General features: G+C 44.7%; 1 protein-coding gene across 1 annotated transcript in view; it reads left to right on the forward strand.

The window, feature by feature from the left end:
* The window catches only part of LOC308480236 (piezo-type mechanosensitive ion channel component 2-like), a 71,323-nt gene that overhangs the window by 21,658 nt on the left and 31,523 nt on the right, over window positions 1–18,142 (forward strand). The window contains 13 exon segments of the mRNA XM_081011699.1: window positions 971–1,119; window positions 2,937–3,104; window positions 4,996–5,037; window positions 6,719–6,751; window positions 8,217–8,320; window positions 8,656–8,819; window positions 9,750–9,926; window positions 10,477–10,623; window positions 10,901–11,101; window positions 14,247–14,451; window positions 14,673–14,774; window positions 15,730–15,895; window positions 16,793–17,040. Of these exon segments, the coding sequence (XP_080867825.1) occupies window positions 971–1,119; window positions 2,937–3,104; window positions 4,996–5,037; window positions 6,719–6,751; window positions 8,217–8,320; window positions 8,656–8,819; window positions 9,750–9,926; window positions 10,477–10,623; window positions 10,901–11,101; window positions 14,247–14,451; window positions 14,673–14,774; window positions 15,730–15,895; window positions 16,793–17,040 (1,906 nt within the window).

Raw genomic sequence — 18,142 nt, forward strand, 5'->3', positions numbered from 1 at the left:
AGGATACAATAATCCTGCCAATGTTCTTATCTCTTTACAGTTTATTTGTAAATATTAAAATAAACCATTTCCATTCTTTTATAAAAAGTTTGTTATCTTGTTTTCTTATTTTTCCGGTAAGTTCCGCCATTTCTGCATATTCCTTTCTTCTTTCCATTTTTGGGCAAGTAACATTCTTGCCACTGTAGTTGCATACATGAATAAATTTCTATATAGTTTGGGTAGTTCTGTCCCTATAATTCCGAAAAGGAAAGCTTCTGGTGGTGTGTGTGTGTGTGTGTGTGTGTGTATTTCTGTTCTCATCATGAAGCAAAGTTTTTAACCTGAGGTACTATTTCTGGGTTAGCGGGGTCTGTAACCTGAAGCGTCTGTAACCTGACACACACATATACAGTGGTACCTCGGGTTACAGACGCTTCAAGTTACTGACACTTCAGGTTACAGACTCCGCTAACCCAGAAATAGTACCTCGGGTTAAAAACTTTGCTTCAGGATGAGAACAGAAATCGCGCGGTGGCGTGGCGGCAGCAAAAGCCCCCATTAGCTAAAGTGGTGTCTCAGGTTAAGAACAGTTTCAGGTTAAGAACGGACCTCTGGAATGAACTAAGTTGTTAACCCAAGGTACCACTGTACACACACACACACACACACACACACACACACACACACACATTATTCTAAACATCTTTTTCAATTCATTATATATCATTTCCCAGTAAGCTTTAACCTTACTACAAGACCACTACAAGATACCCACTTTCATCCATTTGGCCCAGATTATTATGATGTTTTCAGGACTTTCTGTGGTTTGGGGTCGAATTTTGTTTTCAGAATGGGGCGAAGGAACACTGAGTGCTTTGCAGTTCACGTTGACTTGCCCAGCCCACACCTGTTATACAAATGCATTTCTAAAATGCCCACCATACTGTGTTCAGAACCAGTACTAAGGTATGTGGAAATGTGGTTTCAGGTTCATTATGAGATGTGGAGAAGAATCCTGAAGAGTTTCTGGCTCACCACTGTTTTTTATTCAATGGTGGTGCTCATTGCTATCTATGCCTATCAATTTGAGATGGTGTCAGCGTTTTTCCTAAACACCTTGGAGATATCAGAGGAGAGGTAAGGGCTTTGTTTTATTTATTTACTGTGATCTCTGAGGCTGACTGGGGATTTGAAGCTCGGTTTCCAAGTCTTTTGTTTCTGACACGGTAACAGCACCACCACACTGGCTCTCATTTAAAATATTCAAATCCAAATTTTATCTTGAAATTCATTATAGCATCTCTGGTCTATTGCACAATAGTAAAAAAAAAATTAAAAATGTAGATTTTTGCTGCTGTTGAATTAAGTTAGCACTGCCAGCTTGCTGTGACTCTGATGTTCTTCCCTGGCATTATCTGCCTAAAGAGCTCTCTTTCTGGCTCTTTATGAGAGGGTTAATTCTGCCCCCTGTTGGCTGAACATATCTCTTTCTCAGGAGGAAGGATTTGGGCAACTAAATTGGGTCATTTTGGTGCTACCTCTGCAACAGGATCTAATCAGCACGGATGTTTGTCTGTGTGTGAGAGAGAGGGACTTAAAATACCAGGGAACACACACACAAATTGCCTGCACAGACTTGTGATTGTGAGCTGTGCAATTTGAACATAATTTTCAGAATTTGCCCTATCAAACATTATTTATCTGTGGAGTACCAGAGCACTAGAACTATTCCTAATGAAAAGGGGTGGAGGAACCCCTCACATCTAAACCAGTGATTATTGTATGCTGGGGAAATGAAAGAACAGGGACTGAATTATTAGTATTAATGATTATATCAGTTATTTAATTTATTAGTGGCTTGCTATGCAACTGTGTCTCTAAGCAACTTACAAAACTTTGAAATGTAAAGCATGACGTAGAACTGAAAAGGAAAGAAAAAAGAACAATGCTTTGCAATATCCATAAAACAGACCCAATAAAACAGCTGCAAAACCATATCGTCCAGTGAATCATCATAATCTGTCAAATGCCTTGGAAATGAAATAAGTTTTTACCTGGCACCAAAAGAATGACACTGGTGGCACGAGATGGATCTCACTGGAATGATTGGATGGCTTGAGTAGGGAAAATGCTGAAAGAAATGGAAACAGGAGCAGAAATTGCTGATGTTCACTTATTCATTCCATGTCCAGAATGGAAATCAATCCAGGGAATGCAATTATTATTCACTGTTGTTGCTAATTTTATTCTGCAAGCGCTACATAAGTGATGTCAATTCCCCCTTCCTGCACTGCATTTCACTCGCATTGAAACAAACAGCCCCAACATTGATGGTCTGGGGTAAGGTAATGACAAAGGGACGCGGGTGGCGCTGTGGGTTAAACCACAGAGCCTAGGACTTGCCGATTAGAAGATTGGCGGTTCGAATCCCCGCGACGGGGTGAGCTCCCGTTGTTCAGTCCCTGCTCCTGCCAACCTAGCAGTTCGAAAGCATGTCAAAGTGCAAGTAGATAAATAGGTACCACTCCGGCGGGAAGGTAAACGGCGTTTCTGTGTGCTGCTCTGGTTCGCCAGAAGCGGCTTAGTCATGCTGGCCACATGACCTGGAAGCTGTACGCCGGCTCCCTCGGCCAATAAAGCGAGATGAGCGACGCAACCCCAGAGTCGGTCATGACTGGACCTAATGGTGAGGGGTCCCTTTACCTTTACCTTTAAGGTAATGATACTGCAATTAATTGCAAAATTTGATTACGTAAAATTCCACCTCAGCAGGTGGTGAGACAAATAACATAGTTTTTGTCAGAAGCCAAATTGCAGCAGAACGGAAACAGCATCGCATGGAACAAACACAGGGCAGAATCGAAGTCATTGCCTTCTTAACACTGAGAACCTATTATGTGAATTACCTCCCAGTGGGTTGTGATGGGTGGATCTCTCTCCTTTCCCCTGGACAGATTAAAAGACCTGGGTCTTGAGCGGTTCAGCACAATAGAGCTGTTTGCAAGGATTCTGCTCCCTGGTGCTTTCCTTCTGGCTTGCATCTTGCAGCTTCATTACTTCCACGAAGACTTCCTGAAGGCCACTGATCTGGCTAATATTTGCATCAGGCCACTTTCCGGAAGGTGCTATGCATGATCCATGAGTTCATGTTCTACAATGACAGATAATTGTGCATTTGTGTGTGTGATAGTGTGATTGTGCAGCTTACATTTGGAAATGTGTGTGTGTGTGTGAAATATACTTGGAGTCGAGTGTGGATTTCATGCTCTTTATTTAGCTCATAGTAGCGAGGAATGGAAGTTCCCCCAAAATATCTGCTTTATATACATTATTTACACAATGGGCCGCACGTGATTGGCTAATTCTGGGATTCTCCTGTAGGCCGATCAGGTTGTGGATTCACTTCCACCTGGAGCGGGATTGGGTGGCTCCTGCGGACCAATCATACTGCTGCATTGTTCTAGGACCAATCATAGAATCATAGAATCATAGAGTTGGAAGAGACCACAAGGGCCATCGAGTCCAACCCCCTGCCAAGCAGGAAACACCATCAGAGCACTCCTGACATATGGTTGTCAAGCCTCTGCTTAAAGACCTCCAAAGAAGGAGACTCCACCACACTCCTTGGCAGCAAATTCCACTGTCGAACAGCTCTTACTGTCAGGAAGTTCTTCCTAATGTTTAGGTGGAATCTTCTTTCTTGTAGTTTGGATCCATTGCTCCATGTCCGCTTCTCTGGAGCAGCAGAAAACAACCTTTCTCCCTCCTCTATGTGACATCCTTTTATATATTTGAACATGGCTATCATATCACCCCTTAACCTCCTCTTCTCCAGGCTAAACATGCCCAGCTCCCTTAGCCGTTCCTCATAAGGCATCGTTTCCAGGCCTTTGACCATTTTGGTTGCCCTCCTCTGGACACGTTCCAGTTGGTCAGTGTCCTTCTTGAACTGTGGTGCCCAGAACTGGACACAGTACTCCAGGTGAGGTCTGACCAGAGCAGAATACAGTGGCACTATTACTTCCCTTGATCTAGATGCTATACTCCTATTGATGCAGCCCAGAATTGCATTGGCTTTTTTAGCTGCCGCGTCACACTGTTGGCTCATGTCAAGTTTGTGGTCAACCAAGACTCCTAGATCCTTTTCACATGTACTGCTCTCAAGCCAGGTGTCCCCCATCTTGTATTTGTGCCTCTCATTTTTTTTGCCCAAGTGCAATACTTTACATTTCTCCCTGTTAAAATTCATCTTGTTTGTTTTGGCCCAGTTCTCTAATCTGTCAAGGTCGTTTTGAAGTGTGATCCTGTCCTCTGGAGTGTTAGCCACCCCTCCCAGTTTGGTGTCATCTGCAAATTTGATCAGAATGCCCTTGAGTCCATCATCCAAGTCGTTGATAAAGATGTTGAATAAGACCGGGCCCAAGACAGAACCCTGTGGCACCCCACTAGTCACTCTTCTCCAGGATGAAGAGTGGCAATCAGACTGCTGCATTCTGAATCATATTGTTCTAGGACCAATCAGACTGCTGCCTTTTGGATCCTATTCAACTCAGTACATAACAGTGTGTGTGTCCCATCCACCACCAAGGAACATGTAGGTGACATCCGCACCAGATATTTAAAGCACATGGCTTTTCCCCAGAGACTCTTGGGAACTGTAGTTTAACCCTACAGAGCTACAGCCCTCAGTACCCTTAACAAACTACAGTTCCCATGATTCTTTGGGAGAAGTCACGTGCTTTTAATGTGCATTGAATGTGATTTAAATGACCACAAAAAGTAATAATTCCACTCTATTTTGTGCTGGCCAGAGCACATCTGGAGTACTATGTCCAGCATCTTATTTTGTTTTTAATTCATTGTCACGGCACTTGGGTAGAGTAGAGGTCTAATATTCCTATGATACTGATGGTGAGACCGAAAATGTTTTTTGTTTAAATACTCTTCAGTCGTGTAGTGTTAGCCTGCAGCAGCTGGAGTGAAGTATTGAGGTTATGTTCTGTTTCTCCCCAGTGACAGCAACACTGAGACTCATGTGCATTTCCTGGCTAATATGTGAGTTGGCTTTCTCTCGTTAATCGTTTTAATGCTTTCCCTTGTAATCTGCTTCATATGTCTAATATAAAGGGGGGCAGGGTGAAGCTGAATACAGCAAGGAGATTAAAGAACATCAAACAGTGGGCGGCTGAAATTTTGTATGTAAGGGGGCAATTATGAGGAAGGAAAGAGCAGAAAACAGGGGAACAATCTGAATGAAATAACTAAGATTTCTAATTTACCATCTCCTTAAATTTTGGCAAACATCAGCTGTGGGGGAGCCCCAGTACAGATCAGACTGGGACACCAAGAAGGCTCACTGGCCCTCAGTGAAAATCCCCTCCCCTAACACTATTTGTTCCATTAGGGAAAACCTAAGTGTGATCTGGTGTGATTTCTCAATTGATCCTGGTTAGGATTCCATTTCCCCAAACCACTACTATTTTGAAGAATTTATTCCACGAGTCTTCTGCCCCAACACTTATTCTGTGATAACTGCCTTGATATCCCATTATAGGCTGGCTGGGTGAAATCAGATAGGACTCAGCTACGCAGCTGCAAATAAAACGTTTTAGGTGTATTGTAAAGTGCTTTTGTACAAATGTGACATAAGATGGCGATGGTGAGCTATGGCAAATTCAATATATTTTTCAAAACGTTTTCACAACGTTTTTCATATGTGTCTAGATTCCACAATAGTGTCACTGTCAGCCACCCAGGTAGATATGCTGGCAAATGCCAGTCCCAGGAGAATTCTAGTCTATGTGAACAGCCTGACATTTGCTCATTGTTTTCACAAAGCCAAGACATTGCAAAGCCTATAGACCAGAAATTATTTACCACTTGGAAAATTAGTAAGAAGAACTTTGAACAAAGTTCCTGAGAATCTTTTTGGCTGTATTAATTGGAAAACGTTTCCTGGAACAATCCAGCCAGGATGATGCTCTTAGGCTATCGTGGGACTGCCAGCGATGGTCCTTCTTTTATTTGTTGACCAAACTGGCTGGACTTGTTGGGAACATTTGCATTAATAAGTAGGAAACAGCTGGGCTGGCCCTATATGAGATGACAGCAGATGCCCTTCTCCATACCCAATGTCATGGTCTATAGTACCCAAGGCAGGTGAAGTTGTTTTTTTTTTTTAAAGAAATACAGTGGTACCTCAGGTTAAGTACTTAATTCGTTCCGGAGGTCTGTACTTAACCTGAAACTGTTCTTAACCTGAAGCACCACTTTAGCTAATGGGGCCTCCCGCTGCCGCTGCACTGCTGCTGCACGATTTCTGTTCTCATCCTGAAGCAAAGTTCTTAACCCGAGGTACTATTTCTGGGTTAGCGGAGTCTGTAACTTGAAGCGTATGTAACCTGAAGCGTATGTAACCCGAGGTACCACTGTATAATAGTTTAGTATTATCATTGTACAAAACGGGAATGCTCACAAATAATTTTATAAGATTACAATAAATTAAAAACACCACATAGTTGTGCACTGGCTTAATATTTATCGTTCCAAAACTGAAGAGGAGGAATTCAAGACTGCACTCTTCCAGTTGTTCCTTCTGCATGAGCATTTCAGCCCTGCCAGATGGAGTCTGTGCACTGTTCTGTGGGTTCTTCTGACTCCCCACCCATCCAGTTTCAAGTCTTTGGGGTTTATAATGCAATTCTTGATACTGTGTTTTTGTCCCCCGTATTTTTAGGCTTAAGGAACATATCCTGAAGCTGCAAAGTAGGTAAGCTTGAAAGGAGGGACATGGCAAATAGTAACGTATTTGAATTTGTTTGACCTTCTAAGTCTTTTTCTTATTGGTATTTTTTTATTAGGAATTTCAGCATAACAAATTTAGCAAAGACATATCATCCTCATTTTTTCCCTCCCCCCTCCCCAAAAAGGAAAAACCCACCCCCCGACTTCCCTCAGCTCCTCTCTCTGGTTTTTCAGCACATGTTATTCTCTGCATGTTATAAAATTGTAAATATCCTTAATTTATCTATCTATATATTACCAATAAAAAAATTGTGTATGTTTATTCAAAACCTGCCAAGGAGTCCAGTTCATTTTGTTGTTTCTTTAAATACTTTGTAAAGAGTTCCCATTCTTCTTTAAAATCACAGTTGTCTTTATCACGTAGTTTGTGTGTCAATTTCACCAATTCCGCATAGTCCATCAATTTCTCTTGCCACAGTTCTTTAGTCGGGATTTCTTCATTCATCCATCCTTGTGCTATTAAGACTCTTGCCGCCATTCTCGCATACATGAAGATGTTTTTCAATTTCCTTGGCAGGTCTTTTCCTACAATCCCTAGCAAAAAAGCTTAAGGTTTTTTTTTACAAATGTTAATTGGAACATTTTCTTCAACTCATTATATATCATGACCTTCTAAGTCTTTTGATGCAGAGAAGATCATGACATGTTGCCTGAATCCCATAAAGGAGTTGGAATGTGAATTGAGAGCATATACTGGATCAACATTTGCACAGATAAACACAGGCCTCCTTGCACTAGGCTGTCAGGGGTTTAGACTGAGCAGAGGCACGCTCCACTCAACTCTCCTGATTAAGTGGGTCTCCTACCAGCTGTGGTAACTTATCCCTTCCTCCATCCCCCTATTGAATGTGAGCAGGACTGAGCTAGACTAGGATCTGCTGGATTCCAATCTAGCCTCGCAGCAGCAGGCCCAATCTGGACCCAATTTCTATGGCATCCTGGAGCTGGCACCGGAATTGGACCCAATTGTCCTGCCCCCCCCTTGGCTGCCACCACGACTGGACTGTGAATGCAACAGTGTCACCACCACTCCACAAAGCCCCATGGATGGGTGGTAGGATTGCAGCCTTACTAAGAGGATTTTAGCTTATCTGCACTGAAGTTTATCTGCACTGAAGTTTATCTGCACACATTGTAAGGCATATTCATTTTTTGCGCAATCAGCAGTGCATTAACTCATTCTTCATGCATAACTGGAGCTGCACTGGAGCAACTATAGTTAGGCTGGTATCTTCAGGTATAGCCATACATCAAGCTTGCATAAATTATGACCAGGCCATATGTAGTTTGCCAGACATATTTTGGCTCATTGTGTTGGGTGAACCAGACCAGTGTGTTGCTAAAATCTAGGCCTACTCAATAACATAAGCAAAGCCACGCTGGCCATGCAATAATGGTGGCTTTTTGCTGTTTTCCTGTGTTTTCCACAGGCTGGCTGCTGAACAGCTACAAGATGACATTGAAGATGGACTGGAGAAGCCTGAGAACTCAGCAGTAGGTGAAAACATGGGGAAGTGCCACCAGGCGAAACTGGGTAATGATGAACAGCTAGCTCCTGTGCTGAAAGTATAACTAAGCATGGAAACAAGCCCGCCATTTTGGTTTATGCTAGTAAATAGAGCCTGCTTCTTGCAAGCATAGATGCGCTCCAGGTTGCTCCTCCCCTAGTCCTTGTATTGTTAAAGCAGAACTGAGAGCATCACCTTCACCAGATTAAACTCATTATGGGAAGCCATAGCAGCAGATCTGCCTTATTGCCGATTGCTATGCTCTTCCTTCATCCCTCCTCTTTGCAAATCACACTTTGCTTCTCCGTCTATTGTTTTGCATTATTTGAAAAGTTATCCCCCCCCCCCCCTGTTTCCTTAGTGGAAAAGATGAGCAAATGGACAGAAGTGGTTGACAGTGTGGTGCCTCATCTCCTGAAGCTCTTGGCAACGATTCGAGCAATGCAGGCGTTTGCTTGGCGATTTCTGGAGCTCCACATCCTGAAGATTCTGTCCACTTGGATTATCTGGATCACTGTACACGAGGTCAGCTAATAACTATCATGCTTGACTCAAAGCCTGAAGGGAGACCCAGAAAGCAGAGTGAAAATCCAGGCAAGGAGGTCTGGACCATGGACAGCTCTGAATGGAGTTGGAACAAGCTCCTGAGCTTGGACCCAAGAGCAGCAGGCTAGGATGTTGCTCCAGCAAAGGTCTGGAGCCAACTGAAATTTAATTAAGCTGCAGGCAGATCAGGTTTTTAGCTCCTCTGCTGGAGAAACCTTTATCACGCAAGAGGGTGATGCTTGATTCTTCAGGAGTTGACTTTGCAGTGCTAGTGGTCCTGAAGCCATGGAGCCGGTAGCAGTACTGGTGGCAAGGGTCTCTGTTTCCTGCCAGTGGGTCCACACAGCCCTGGCCTTGCCACCAACCTGCCCTGTCCCAATGCCATCCAGGTGATTTGCAGTGATGCCTGTTTTGGGAGGGCAGCTTCGAGGCTGTGCCATATGACACAGGACTTCCTAATTTGAAGGTATATATCTGTACCAAGGAATGGACAGGCCCATCAAAGTTTGGCCCATCCCAGTACTTCACGGGGATGGGACTAAGTCTGCCTCACCCCCTTTCCATGGAGAGTCTTTAAAATCTGTGTGAAAACACACAGATCTTTTTAAAAGTACTTGTGAGTTGGTGCAAGTGTTCAGAGGCAGCTCTGAAACGCATGCGCATGGCTGTGGATTGTGAAGTAGACCCACAATCTGATCTGGGTCATGATCCACCCAGATCAAATCATCTGAGCCTACTTTGGAATCTGAATTTGGTGTCCCTGTCCATACGTGACCTTACTGGTCCTTGTTCAGGCAAAATGTTAGCACCCACTTCCTCCATAACTGCAATGTATTAAAATGTTTATCGCAAAGTGACTTCAGTCGTTGTTGTTTCTGTTGGTGTTTGACGTTTTACATTGGTTCACAGGTGTCTTTGATGAACTACCCTTTCTTCATCCTCTGGGCATTTGCCCTTCCATATTCCAAGCTGTGCCCACACGCCTCCAGGATCTGTACGTTTTGGTCCTGCGTGATGGTCTTCTGTAAAATGGCATACCAGCTGAAATTTGTCAAGCCTCTGACATATTCTTCAAACTGCACACAGGTCTGCTTGCTAATGTACCAAGGACCCAAACTTCTGAAGAATTTTCTGTGCTTGCTTGTGATTTCCTTAGAGCAAGGCTGGGGAATCTCCAACTCACGGCCAAACCTGGCCTGCCTGAGGGTCCATTTTGGCTCGCAAGGCTATTCCCCACTCACCTGCCCATCAGCTGATGTCACTTAGCTAGGGCTGCCATACAGCCAGATTTCCCCAGACATTAACGGGATTTCAAAGGCGGAATTGATGTCTGGGGGGAATTTCTGAAAGGTGGAGCTTTGTCCTTAGGCAAATCAACTGAAAAATCACATTTTGGGGGGGCATTTTGGGTGGAAAACCCCCCATCAACTTTCGGGATTCCTGACATGTCCTGGTTTTGGGGTGTAAAAATGGTGGCAAATTGGCAAAATGGGGGTTTGTTTTGTGCTGGTGGGTTTCTAAAAAAAAGCTCAACAATATTGGGGTCTTCCTAAAAAGTTCAGCATCTTTCGGGGTGTCCTGGTTTTTACTCTTTGAAATATGGCAGCCCTACACTTAGAAATGCTTGTCTCCTCAGGGGCTTCAGTCAAATATGACTTATTATCACTACACCAACATGGATGAATTACTGGAAAAGTCATTGTTGTACAAGGCCCCTGTTGACCCAGCGCATTGGTTTGGCGGGCTATTGAAGTGCAGTGACAATGTTCTCCCATGTCTAAAGGTATGGATCTTGTTTAAACACTCGTGTTAGGGTAAGTAAACACTTAGATATCGCAGTCATTTCAAAAACACTTGATTATGTGCGAGTCATACATACGAAGGCCGGCCCTGCTACTGGGTAGAGTGGATATTTGTCCAGACCCTTGGTTTGTGTCAGCCACCAATCAACTCACATTCAGTGTGGTACAAGGAATAATCTAGCTGTGGGTGGGGCAGGCATTGTTCCTGTTGTTTACTGGGCATTCTTGTGAAGCGTTCTTCTTTCTTTCATTTTGTAGAATCACCTCACCATTCTGGGTCTTATGGCTCTAGAGGCCACAGTGCATCGCCACCAGCTTTTTTACCGAATTCAGAACCAGCTGGTGCCGCCTCCCACGGGGAGCGTTTTTTATGACGTGGCATGGGAGAATCTGGATGATGGGCTCCTGAGTTGCATCAAATATTTTGCCAATTACAGTTTCTACAAGTTTGGACTAGAGGTAAAAAATGATTAGCAAGAGAGGAGCTGGGTTGGGAGGCTGGAGGTCCAAAGAGGTTTGGTTTCGAGAGGGACACATTTCAGTGCGACACCTGAGAGCCAAGCAGGGCAAAGCTTTTCCTGGAGCTAGCTCACATTGCTTGATATGTACCCAGTTTCATGAACGGGGAGAGAAAGCAGTTTGTGTCGCCCACATGCAAAGGAAGGAAGTCTCATGAGAACTGGACAGTGCAAATGGTGAACTGGCAGCCACAGCTATCGCCACAGAAGCACTTTTACTTAATACACACCTGCACAGAGACAATTAGCAGTGTGAACTGGCCCACAGACCAGGTGTTTCGGTGTAAGCCTCCCCCCCCCCCCGTGGTACAGATGCCATTGGCTCACTCCTTTTTATATTTCTTTCACACACACAAATGTCATTTACTGCCTTAAAGAGTATTTTTCATAACTGCAGTCAAGGAAAGAAAGCACTTGTCTATTCTTGAGAAGTTAGGTGATGTTCCTCTGAAGCTGTTGCTTTCAGCCTGCTCCCACCTTCCTTTTGGAAAAATGTGATTTGTGATTTTAAAATAAATTTAAAGTCACCCTTCCACTACAGGTTCAGCAGAATCAAACCAGGGTCAAACTATTTAGCACTGTCAACTCATGTGATCCAAAAGTGTGGTTCTTGATGTGGTTGATAATGATATGGAATCCTCCCTCCTTGCCTGCCCAATTTTCAGCTGTTATTGGTTTGGAAAATATGCCTCTCCTTCCTTCCTTCCTTCCTTCCTTCCTTCCTTCCTTCCTTCCTTCCTCCCTCCCTCCCCTCCCCTCCCCTCCCCCCCCCACCACAATCTCTTCCCACCTTGGATCAAATCTATGCTTCCAGGTGTCATAAGAAAGCTGCAGAGATAGCGCAGGATAGTGCACACCCCGGAAATGATCTCTTTCCGCTTCTGCTTTCTGGAAGAAGGTACAGGGGTTATAAAGACTAGGACTAGCTGCCTGAGAAACAGTTTTTATCCAAATACGATTTTTGTTTTAAACGCAGTGTAAGGTAGTCTCTGTGGGAGTATATTGTATTTAATTATGGGGTATCAGAGTTTTTAGGGGGGTAACTAGGCTAGGATAGCTGGGATAGCAGGCTTGTTGGTTTTTGAACGTCTGGTGTGGATTTTTTTCAATTTCGTTGTTCTGTATGGGACAATGACAATAGAGATTATCGTATCGTATTGTAAAAATAAATCTACTTGAGAACTTCCTCAACTTTTAAACTTTTCTTTTTTAAAGAAGAAATAGCAACAAATTAAAAGCAGCTGTGAAAGGTTGGTTGCTTCCCTTCCTTAAGCAGCAGCACTTCTTGGCTTTGCAGAAGGGAAGGGCACCACAACTAAACATCTGCCAGGTAGTGCTTTAAGAGACAGATCGATGACCCCTGAAAATTCACCAGAGGTGTGGCCTGGCTGAGATGAGCTGATTACTACTGTGCAAGCTCCTAGGCCTCATTAGCCCCCCCCCCTTAAGTCAGCTTATTGTACATAAGCGGCAGAAGTCAAGACACACACCACTGCATGCCGTTTAGATTCCCACAGCATTTTGTTGTGCCGACCCCCTTCTTTGCCACCCTCACTTTTCATTAAGAATGAAACAAGAGCCTTCCTGAATGAGGCCCAAGGCTCATCTGTCCCAGTATCCCGTTCTCACGGTGGCCAACCAGTTGCCTATGGCAAGCTTGCAGTCAGAACCTGAGTGCAACATCGCTATCTCCACACTTGTGATTCCCAGCAACGGACGTTTGGAGACATACAGTGTCTTACATCAGACATCTTTCATAGCCATCCTGGTTGGTTAGAGATTAAAACACTAACCAAGACCTTAGGATGCAATTACTCCCTCCCCTGGGTGCATTTTCTTCCGCAGAAATTATACCAGACTACACTATTGTTGGGACGTGGGTGGTGCTGTGGGTTAAACCACAGAGCCTAGGGCTTGCCAATCAGAAGGTCGGCGGTTCGAATCCCCGTGACGGGGTGAGCACCCGTTGCTCGGTCCCAGCTCCTGCCAACCTAGCAGTTCGAAAGCACATCAAAGTGCAAGTAGATAAATAGGTACCACTCTGGTGGGAAGGTAAACGGCATTTCCGTGCGCTGCTCTGGTTCGCCAGAAGCGGCTTAGTCATGCTAGCCACATGACCCGGAAGCTGTACACCTGCTCCCTCGGCGAATAAAGCGAGATGTGTGCCGCAACCCCAGAGTTGTCCGCAACTGGACCTAATGGTCAGGGGTCCCTTTACCTTTACATTTACACTATTGTTACCAGCACAGTTATAAACAACACCCCTGAATTTCACACCCTCCAAGTGTCCCTGTTTTCCAGGGACAGTCCTGGATTTACAGAAGCCGTCCTGGTTTCTGATTTGATGCCAGAATGTCCCATTTTCCCTTAGGACATCCCTATTTTCATCAGAGAAATGTTGGATGGTAGGATGCCCCTGTTTTCATTGGATAAATGTGAAAGTTGTAGAACTTCCAAGCCAAGGAGATTAGTAACTATACAACCTTTGGAAGACATTTGAAGGCAGTTCTGTATAGAGAAGGGTTTTTAAAAAATGATTAATGATTTATTATGCTTATATATATTGGAATCTGCTCAGAGGGCTAGGGAAACCCAGTCGGATGGGCAGGGGAATGATGATGATGATGATGATGATGATGGAATAGATAAATATGCTGATATGCATAGATTAAATATGTAAAGATGAACCAGTTAAAAGTAAGACTAACAATGGATAGATAACAAACAGGATAATGTCACAATGTAAAATATACGTTAATTCATAAGAAGTCGAGTTGTGGTAAAATACACATGGGTGTATTTTATTGTCTTTATTATTTCAATGTACACAGGGTTTGCCTCTGTTGATTTGTAACTGTAAAATAGGTATTCTTTTGTGATCAATAAACAGACTAAAATAAATAAATAAATAAATAAATAAATAAATAAATAAATAAATAAATAGGATGTCCCTATTTTCATGGAAGAAATGTTGGAGAGTATGGAATTTCAGCTTGCCAATTACAGTTTCCTTTTTGAGCACAGGAAGCACATGAAAAACACCTGGGGTGCTCCTGAGTACGTCCCCCCCTCTTCTGCTCTTTCAGATCTGCTTTGTGGTTGCCATCAATGTGATTAGGCAGCGTATGGACTTCTATGCCCTCATCCATGCCAGCTGGCTGATTTACCTGTTGAGCCGCCGGCGGAGGAAAGCCATGGCTGAAGCCTGGCCCAAATACTGCTGCTTCCTCGCCAGCATCGCAGCCTTCCAGTATCTCCTCTGCATTGGTCTCCCACCTGCTTTATGCCAAGGTACATGCAGAACGGTGTGTTCTAGCAGGTAGCAGGGTAAGTACTTTGGAGGGGGGACGTGTCGTCTAATTTAGGATGAGCAAAAGGGCGACTATGCTGTCTGCTGGATAGCCAAAGTTTTGCCTCTTGGCAGTTCCCTGTGAATCAAATGTGCCCAGACAGTAAGCTCGGAAATTAGTTTAAGATGCTTTGTATAATGCAGATAATCTCTTTACTGGCAGATTATCCGTGGAGAACCTCTCACTGGCTGCTCCATTCAAATCTGATTAAGTGGCTGTATCTGCCCGATTTTGCCAAGAGGCCGGATGCTAGTTGTCTCCTTTGTAAGTATAATCTGTAAAGTCATGGGACACCTGCTTAACAGGCGTTAATAGCTGTTTCTTCCAGAGGAGGAAACATCTAAATTGTGGCATGATATAGTTTGTCAGGTAACATGGGAAAACGTGAAAAGCCGGGTGGGTTAATAGCAAACTGGGACGCGGGTGGCGCTGTGGGTTAAACCACAGAGCCTAGGACTTGCCAATCAGAAGGTCGGCGGTTCGAATCCCCACGATGGGGTAAGCTCCCATTGTTCGGTCCCTGCTCCTCCAACCTAGCAGTTCGTAAGCATGTCAAAGTGCAAGTAGATAAATAGGTACCGCTCTGGCGGGAAGGTAAATGGTGTTTCCGTGCGCTGCTCTGGTTCGTCAGAAGTGGCTTAGTCATGCTGGCCACATGACCTGGAAGCTGTACGCCGGCTCCCTCGGCCAATAAAGCGAGATGAGCGCCGCAACCCCAGAGTCAGCCACGACTGGACCTAATGGTCATGGGTCCCTTTACCCTTTACCATTGGTTCATGTTGTCAAATGTGGCCCTCCAAAGTTCTCTGTGTGGCCCTTGGGACTCTCTCCACACCACACTCCCTCCTCAGCCACACTTCCTCTTTCCAGACCTTTTGAGTGTTTTTGCCTGCTTGTCCTTGAACTCTGATAATGTCCTTTGCTTGCCCAGATGAAGGACAGAGATGGGTGTTTGTGTGGAGAAACCAGCCTACTCTACAAAGCCTATGAAGCGGTCCATAAATTTGTTTAATACTGCCGCTGCTACTGCTACCGTTTGCTCTGTCGTCCAAAGCCGCGCGATGGTTTGTTTCAAACAAACCATGAGCAGTAAGCCAAGAACAAACCTTGGTTGCTCTACCTTCTTTTTTAAAAAAGAAAGTTTACAATTAAAAAGCAGGGAGAAAATATTCCAAATAAATCAAATCTCTTTCCTTGCCTCCTCTCTCCCCGCTTGCAGATGACTTCCTGCTTCTGCTCGCCGCTTCTCTCCAGTGGCAGGTGTTTGAAGATGAGAATAAGCTGGTTGTGAGAATGCAGGCTGGAGACAATGTAGAGATCAGCCACAGCCTCGACCCAGCTGGGCTAAGCGAGTACAGTCTGGTACCAAACTTTATCCACTGCAGGCAAGAAACTGTATTTGGGGCCTAGGAGTCTGTGTGCTGTGTGTGTGTGTGTGTGTGTGTGAGAGAGAGAGAGAGAGAGAGAGAGAGAGAGAGATTGCTCCATAAAGCAAATAATAATAATAATAACAATTTATTATTTATACCCCGCCCATCTGGCTGAGTTTCCCCTGGGTGGCTCCCAATCAAATGTTAAAAACAGTACAGCATTAAATATTAAAAACTTTCCTAAACAGGGCTGCCTTCAGATGTCTTTTAAAGATAGGACAGCTGCTTATTTCCTTCACATCTGAAGGGAGGGTGTTCCACAGGGTGGGCACCACTACTGACTTGTCCATTAGGACAAGTCAAAGTGACACTTGTTTGAAGATATGAGAGCCACATAACAGAAATGCTTGCTCAATATAACATAGCCCCCTCCAGACTGGTAGCTTTCCCCCAGGTATATTATGCAACGTATCACTGATGCAATAATAGTGCGTTAGTGTGAATTTATACTGGACCATCGATCCACTCTGAAATAGTGACCATCTGGCAGTGCAGGCTGGTCCATTAGGACAAGTGGATCTCTGCTCTCCAAGCTCCTAATTACTTACAACCAGTCCAGAAGGTGGCACTGGCTGTCAGCTTCCTCTTCCTGAGTGTTGCCCTTGCAGAATTCAGCAGGGAGCAGGATGGGGGCAAAACAAGAAGAGTTAGTTGGCTCCACCTACCATTGGTTCTGGCTTCACCTACCATTAGCTCTGGCTCTCCTAGCCATTTGCTCTGGCTCCCCCTACTGGTAGCCTCCCTACCTTCTACCCTATCAGCTCCATTGAACGCCAACTGATTGGGCACCTGGAAATGCCCCCGTGTCACAGCTATGCCATTTGTGATTTGTTCATCTCTTGTTTCTTTCAGGTCTTATCTGGATTTGGTGAAAGTGATTTTGTTCAGATACCACTTTTGGTTTGTCCTTTGCCTGATTTTTATGACCGGGACAACAAGGATCAACATCTTCTGTGTGGGCTACCTCTTGGCCTGTTTCTACTTCATGCGTTTTGGGCAAAGCCTCCAGCTGAAGCCAGTCAAAGACATACTCAGACTGTGGGACTATCTGATCGCATACACAGCTTTGGTTATAGCCGCGAAGAACTTCCTTGCCGTATGTATTTGTCAAGCTAGCAGAGGTTGAGCAAAATTATCACCTTACCCGTAGTCGTTGTCCCATAATGGACTGTGATCTCGGTTGCTCCAGTAGGCCACCTCAGGGATAGGTACAAGTGTTTATTTAGATGTGGAAATAATGCACAAGGATGACCCCTGTTTAACCTGAGATGTTGCTCATACTATCTTTTATTGTTTGATGCTTTCATGTGTTCTTTTATACTTTGTTGGAAGTTGCCCAGAGTGGCTGGGGCAACCCAGCCAGATTGGAGGGTTACAAGAAATAAATCATCGTCATCATCATCATCTCACTGAATTGGATGGCGGCTAACAGATTGAGGTTGAATCATGACAAGACAGAAGTACTGTTTTTGGGGGACAGGAGGCGGGCGAGTGTGGAGGACTCCCTGGTCCTGAATGGGGTAACTGTGCCCCTGAAAGACCAGGTGCGCAGCCTGGGAGTCATTCTGGACTCTCAGCTGTCCGTGGAGGCACAGGTCAATTCTTTGTCCAGGGCAGCTGTCTACCAGATCCATCTGGTACACAGGCTGAGACCCTACCTGCCCGCAGACTGTCTCGCCAGAGTGGTGCATGCTCTGGTTATCTCTCGCTTGGACTACTGCAATGCACTCTATGTGGGGCTACCTTTGAAGGTGACCCAGAAACTACAACTAATCCAGAATGTGGCAGCTAGACTGGTGACTGGAAGCGGCCGCCGAGACCATATAACACTGGTCTTAAAAGACCTACACTGGCTCCCAGTACGTTTCTGAGCACAATTCAAAGTGTTGGTGCTGACCTTTAAAGCCCTAAACGGCCTCGGTCCAGTATACCTGAAGGAGCGTCTCCACCTCCATCGTTCTGCCCGGACACCGAGGTCCAGCACCGAGGGCCTTCTGGCGGTTCCCTCGCTACGAGAAGCCAAGTTACAAGGAACCAGGCAGAGGGCCTTCTCGGTAGTGGCACCCGCCCTGTGGAATGCCCTCCCACCAGATGTCAAAGAGAACAACAACTACCAAACCTTTAGAAGACATCTGAAGGCAGCCCTGTTTAGGGAAGCTTTTAATGTTTAATAGGTAATTGTATTTTAGTGTTTTGTTGGAA

The sequence above is a fragment of the Podarcis pityusensis genome, assembly GCF_964106645.2.
Source record: "Podarcis pityusensis genome assembly, chromosome: 6".
Taxonomy (NCBI): Eukaryota; Metazoa; Chordata; class Lepidosauria; order Squamata; family Lacertidae; genus Podarcis; species Podarcis pityusensis.